This window comes from Ursus maritimus, unplaced genomic scaffold (genome assembly GCF_017311325.1).
Source record: "Ursus maritimus isolate PB19 unplaced genomic scaffold, ASM1731132v1 scaffold_2, whole genome shotgun sequence".
In the NCBI taxonomy this organism is placed as follows: Eukaryota; Metazoa; Chordata; class Mammalia; order Carnivora; family Ursidae; genus Ursus; species Ursus maritimus.
The window spans coordinates 37857803-37863796 of record NW_024424452.1 but is presented as its reverse complement, the minus strand read 5'-3'; the positions used below and the strand labels follow the sequence as shown (position 1 = coordinate 37863796).

The 5994-nt window shown below is 62.9% G+C and overlaps 1 protein-coding gene across 1 annotated transcript; it reads right to left on the bottom strand.

Moving 5' to 3' along the window:
- Nucleotides 1–290: 290 nt before the first annotated feature.
- Nucleotides 291–5048, bottom strand: PTX4 (pentraxin 4). The gene is made up of 3 exons (XM_040634550.1): nt 4902–5048; nt 3610–4255; nt 291–1831 (listed from the first exon to the last, which is right to left on the bottom strand). The coding sequence occupies exons 1-3, from the start codon at nt 5046–5048 to the stop codon at nt 1191–1193; spliced, it is 1434 nt and encodes a 477-aa protein (XP_040490484.1). The 3' UTR covers nt 291–1190.
- Nucleotides 5049–5994: the final 946 nt, after the last annotated feature.

Genomic DNA, 5994 nt, shown 5'->3' with positions numbered 1-5994 from the left:
CTGAAACTTAACGCCCCTTCTCTCAGTGCCCGTTCTTTTACGGGCCTCGCTTCAGAACTGTGCAAATACACGTCGTCAGACTGACCACATCTAGTGTTGGCAACAATGCGGAGAAGCCCGAGAGCTCACACTGGCGGGTGGTGGGAATGGAAAGGGAGGCCGCCGCTCTGGAAACCGGTTTGGCCGTCCCTTTGCAAGTTCAGACATGAGTTCACCACGCGACCCAGAAATTCGAGTCTCCAGCACCCACTCAAGGGGAACAGCACCGTGTCTGCACCGGGACTCACGAGAATGCTTGAAGCAGCTTTATTCACGGAAGCCAGAGACTGGAAGCGGATGAACGGAGCACAGTGCGGGGTCCATCGCGGCAGGGTGCCACCACGTCCGGAGGGCAGGGGAGTGTCCCCGGGGTCGGGGAGCACGCCGCTCGGTGACAGACGCAGACGTGAGACCCCACAGCGTGTGATTCCGTTAGGTGAAATGTCCAACGTCCAGAATGGGCCAATCCACTCAGAGCGTCGGTCAGGGGTCGCCAGAGCTGGGGGGACAGGAGCGACTGCTAACAGGCATGATGGGGGGGGCATGGAAACACCCTAAAACTGGGCTGTGCTGTTGGTTGCACAGCTCGGCGAATTCACGAACCAGCTGTACTAGACACGCATCATGGGTGAACGTTGTGACACTGCTCTGGTAACTCCGCTGCCGACCACGGCTCGTGTCTTTTTCCAAACAGCGCGCTTCCTTCGTGGGCTCTGGCAGCCCTGCCGGCCACTGGCCACGCAGCACCTTGACGAAACCCCCAGGGCACCCGGTGAAGGGCACTGGAGCTTGGGGGCAGGACATGGATTCCTGACCCTTTTCATGAGGGATATGGGGACAAGGACCACCCGGACGGACACTTTCTAAGCCACTTCGAGAGAGAGGGCCATGGCAGCTCAAAAGCACCCAGCCAGGTTCCATGAAAACGGGCTTCTCCACTGGCCAATGCAGCCCAGATGAGACGCCCCACTGGGGTCCCGTGCTCCCCAGGTTGGAATGATGTCACAGCCCATAGGTCCTCCCACGGCCCCACTCCACCTGTCGTCCTGCTCCCTCTCACGTGGCCCTGTCCCCTCCCCAGTCCAGGAAGGGGCCCTCGACGGGGTGTGCTGGGGTCAGGGCGGCTCCTGGCGGACCCAGAGCGTGAGGCCTCAGGGACAGAGCTCCAAGCAGCTGCAGTTCACCCTCTGCATAAATCCGCCTCCCCACTGGGCATCGTCCAGCGTCAGGATGGCACCCCCCAGGACCTCCCTCCCAGTGGCTAGTTTTGCCACTTCCCTGGGGACCAGTGCCCGGTCCCTTATGGCCAGGCCTGCCATGCTCCCCACGAAGGCCTCAGAGCTGTCAAACCCACCCCCCATGCTGTCCTGCTCCTGGCCCAGGACGAGGGACCCTCCCACAGGGATCTTGTAGCCCTCTCTGAAGCGAGAGCTGGTAGCCACGAGCCCGCGGTCCATGTGCAGCCAGTACCTGCCCAGGGTGGACATCCAGATGACACGCACGTGGTGCCACCGGCCGTCTAGCAGCGGCTGCAGGGGCAGCTCCCTGGAGGCTGGGTCTCCAATCACCAAGTAGGTGGAGCCGGGGGCCAGGGAGTCCCTGCCGCGCAGCACAAGCCTGTTGTCCTTCTCCTCCGTGGCGTAGGACAGCAGGGTGCCCAGGCGGCCTGAGGCCGTGCGGACCCAGCTGCAGACCGACAGGGCTCGCAGGCCCCACGGGAAGCCGGAGCTGAGGAAGGCGACGTTCTGGGTAGAGGCATTCGGGAAGACCAGCACGGGGCCCACATCACAGGCTGGAGACAGAGGGGAGAGTCAGCCCCAGCACCAGGGGCCGGCACAGGCATGGGCTGCAGACCCCGAGGCTGAACTGCATCCGCGCTGTGAGGCTGGCCATGCAGGGTCCCATGGGACCCTGCTGCACCATGAGCCCGTCCTACAGGCGGGAAGACTGGGAGCCAGAGCGGTCTTACCGCCGTGAGCCTCCCGGGGCTGCCGTCACGGAGCCCCCCCCCGCCCACGCAGAGGCTCAAAACAACACCAGCTGCGTATCTCCCAGGGTCCTGCAGGACAAGAGCCAGACCCGGGTCCCCAACTAAAATCACAGTGTAGGCAGGGCGGGTTCCTTCCGAGGCCCCCGGGAGACTCCTTTCCTGCCCTGTCAGCTTCCGGAGACGCCCCCGCTCCATGGAGCACGGCCCCTCCTGCATCTTCAAAGTGCGTCCCTCTAACCTCCATCCCTGTGGTCACAGCTCCCGCTCTGACCTTCCTGCCTCCCCCATGAGGACCCTGGTGTTTATTCCAGACCCCTCCTGTCTCACAACCCGTAATCACAGCCGGAAAGGTCCCTTGCCCATGGGATGCCGCACCCACAGGGCCCAGGGGTCGGCATGTCAATGTCTTTGGGGCCATCCCCCTTCAGGTCTGCCTGACAGAGGTCCACGGGGCGGGGTGAGGTCCATGGTCCTAATCGGCAGGCTGGGGACCTACATCTCTAACTCGCCAGCCCACTGGACCCGAGGATGGAGGGCTCCCAGCCACTGTTCCCCTCAGGGACCCCTGTCATAATCTAGGGCAGGGGGTGTCCAGGTGGCTCAGACAGTTAAGGGTCTGACTCTTGATTTTGACTCAGGTCATGATCTCAGGGTTGAGGGATAGAGCCCTGAGTCGGGCTCCGAGCTCAGTATGGAGTTGGTTTGAAATTCTCTCTCCCTCTGCCCCTGCCCCCTTCTTTCTCTCTAAAATGATGATAATAATAATAATAACGCACAGCAGGTGCTGTTGGAGGTGACTGCCCCCCCCCAAGACATCTAGGGATAACTGCAGATAGTTTTGTTGTCAGAACTCTGGGGGCCCCCAAATCCTTCCCGGGAGCCCTGGTAGTTCCTCCAAGGTCAGCCGGTCAGCCCTGTCTTGTTGGTGAGGCCACCAGAGCTACCTGGAGGGAGGGAAACCTTGCTTCAGATTCGTGGGTCCCCAGGGCTGCTAAGCCAGACAGAGAAGCCACCCGGTCAAAAACACAAGTTAGAGACGGACTGGCCTTCAGCGCGCAGGGGCCGGGGCTGCTGCTAAACCCATAGCACCTGGGACGCCCCCCCCTCCCCGCCCCGCCGGCCCCAAATGTCAGTAGGGCTGCTGCCGAGAAACCCTATCCTGGGAGATCTGGAACAGTGAGGCAGAACGGGCTTCTCAGAGGGGCCTCCAGGCTTGGCACAAACCGCACTGGGGGCGGGGGCAGCTGAGGCTGGGGGCCCAGCACAGGAGGCTCGTGCCAGTGAGGCTTGAGGACATCGCCCTATCCCGCCAACCCTAGTGAGGGTGGCCACCAGTGGGAGTGGGGGTCCCCCCCAGGCAGAGCCCGATGTCGGTGCACATCCGCTCCAGGGCACCGCGGACCCGCAGACAGGCCGTCACCTGCACGGCCCCCCTTTCTTCTGGGGGTACATGGGGTATGAAGCCAGTGTCCACTCCTCAGAGCTCCAGGGAGAAGGCTGCTCAGAGGACACCAGAGGCCTAAGGAGGCGCAAGAGGGGAGAGGGGAGGCCAACGGGATAAGGGCAGCCATGGTACTTACTCTCTCCTGCTTTCTCGGGGGGCCAAGCCCACTGGCCGCCTGGGCCAGGGGGCGCCCGCGTGCCCTGGAGACGGCCGGCAGGGTCCTGAGGTGCGTCCCCAGTCTCGGGCGGAGCTCTGAGCTCCTGCCTTCCCCTCTGCAGCATTGGGGAGCTGGGGCTTGGCAGCCCGGGCGGGGTCAGGGGCCGGGCTGGGGTCAGGCCTGGGGCTACGGTGCCAGGGCTGGGCCCCTGCAGCCGGCCCTCGAGAGCAGCCAGCCGGGCGCCCTGGCCCTGCACGAGGTGCGTGAGGCGAGCCAGCGTGTCCTGCAGGGCCCTCAGGTCCAGGGCCAGGCCGGAGAGCGCGGCCCTGTGCTCCTGCTGCCCCTTCCCCTCCTGGCTGCACTGCTTGTCCCTCTCACTCAGGGCGGCTCCCAAGGCCAGCACCCTGGACTCCACCTTCCGGCTTCTGCGACGCGTCTTCTGCATCCAGGTCTTGAGGTGGCTCAGGTCGCCCTGCACGGTGGCCTGTGAGTGGTTCATGGCCAGGGCCACCGCCTGTGTCTCTCGGGCCAGGCTCTGGAACCAAGCATCGATGCTATAGGACAGGTTGTAGCTACTGGCCAGGTCTCGCAGGTGTGTTGAGGTCACCTCTTGGAACCTCCAGAACTATAGAGAGACACACAGCAGTCACAGGGGCTGAGGTCGGGCGGGGGTGGGTGGGTGCAGGACAAGCCTTCCTGCTCTCACTTGGTGCCTGTCACGCCCTGGCCGCCATCCACACTGCCTGATCCTCAGGCAGCTGTGTGAGCCGATGACCACAGCCAGCCCCGGGGCGGCCTCGCTCAGAGACGTGCATGACCAACCCACGGTCCCTGGGCTGCACTCTGTGGGAGTGAGCTTCTAGGCCCCATCTCCCCCCGCCCCCACACCCCCCACGCCCCACACCTCACCCCTGTGGCTCAGGGTCCTGCCTGAGTGGACGTAGGGCAGGGTGGGCTTCATGAGTGGTTTGTGGGGATCAAAGCGGGCAGTGCCTGCAGGGAGCTCCCGCCCCTGTGCCCAGGACGTCCCAGCACCCCTCCAGCGGCCCTCCTTGCTCCAACGCCCAGCCCGGCTCCCACTCTGTCCTCACTGTCAGTTGACTTCCTAACAGAGCCCAGCAGACCTTCTCTGCGGGTTGCCAACTGTAGGGGACAGTAGAGTCACTGATGGAAAGAACCCCACGCTCCCTGTTTGTGTCCCCAGAGCAGCACACGTACGGCTCTATGTCTGCTGTCGAATTTGACACGCAGCTGCCCCAAGTGGTGGGTACGTTTATCCGCTCTTCCAGTCTGCGGAGCCTCTCGAAACATGGTTTTCTTTGCCCTGCGGGGCTGGCTCGCTGTGACGAAGCCCCATGCAGATACACAGGCACGAGAATAAGGAGGACAGACAGGGCCTTCCTCCGCGGGCAGCCCATCCTGGGGACGCGGAGAGGAGCCCCCGACCGCAGGAGAGGGCCGTTGGCTTTGCGTGGCTTCCTCCCCCATGCCCCTTCCAACTTGCCGCGGAGGCTTTCCTTCTCCGCCCCTGGTTGGGTGTCAGGTGCCCCCTCCACCTTAATGAAGAGCATTTGCCCTCCAGCCGGTGAGTGCTGGAGGGCTGGAGGTTCCCAAGGACACAAACTTTAAACAGAGGCAAACAGTTTCTCTGGAAAATAATTCTGGGTGCGAACGGTGGCCAGGCTGGCTCAGAGGCAGACAGAGGTGATGGCTTTAGCAGGGGCACATGGACTCAGCCTCCAGCAAACAGAAGTTGAAGCAGGACGGGGCCGGGCCAGGCCCAGGGCGCCCCTGGAGCCAGGTCTGCTGTGGGGCCCAGCGTGCCGGCCGTGCACAGAGAGGCCTGTGAGGTCCACGTCCCTCCCTCGGATAAGGCAAAGGAAATGGGGCTGGGGGCCATCTTAATTTATTTTGGTGTATAGGTTGTATGGTGGGCTGAATGGTGGCCCCCGAAATGGTAGGTCCAAGTCCTAACCCGGTGAATTCCCCTGTGTATGTGAACGTGAGTTTATCTGGAAAAAAGGCCTTGCAGACGTCATTAAGGATCTCGAGAGGACACCACACTGAATCAGGATGTCCTTACAGGAGACAGAAGAGACACAGGGGAGAAGGCCGTGGGAAGACAGTGGCAGAGACAGGGGTGATGTGGTCACTGGGAGAGCCAGGAGCTGGATGAGGCAGGAGGGTCCTTCCCTGGATCCTTGGGAACACGCTGACCTTGGACCTGTATTGGTTACAGGTCATTGGTTGTGGCGAGGGAACACTGACTCCCTCCCTCCCCTTGGGGGCTCTCTCTGCAGGGCCCCTGCTCTGCCCTTGACCCGTCACTCTCCCAGGCCACACTGGATCCACACATCTGCTGCT

What these genes read in the sequence shown, in the direction of transcription:
- PTX4 (XM_040634550.1), bottom strand. Translation starts at nt 5,048, where the DNA reads ATGGGCTGCCCGCGGAGGAAGGCCCTGTCTGTCCTCCTTATTCTCGTG. An exon ending in GACTGGAAGAGCGGATAAAC is followed by an intron (nt 4,256 to 4,901) that starts GTACCCACCACT and finishes GTCTCTCTATAG; the next exon opens with TTCTGGAGGTTCCAAGAGGT. An exon ending in CCCCGAGAAAGCAGGAGAGA is followed by an intron (nt 1,832 to 3,609) that starts GTAAGTACCATG and finishes CTCTGTCTCCAG; the next exon opens with CCTGTGATGTGGGCCCCGTG.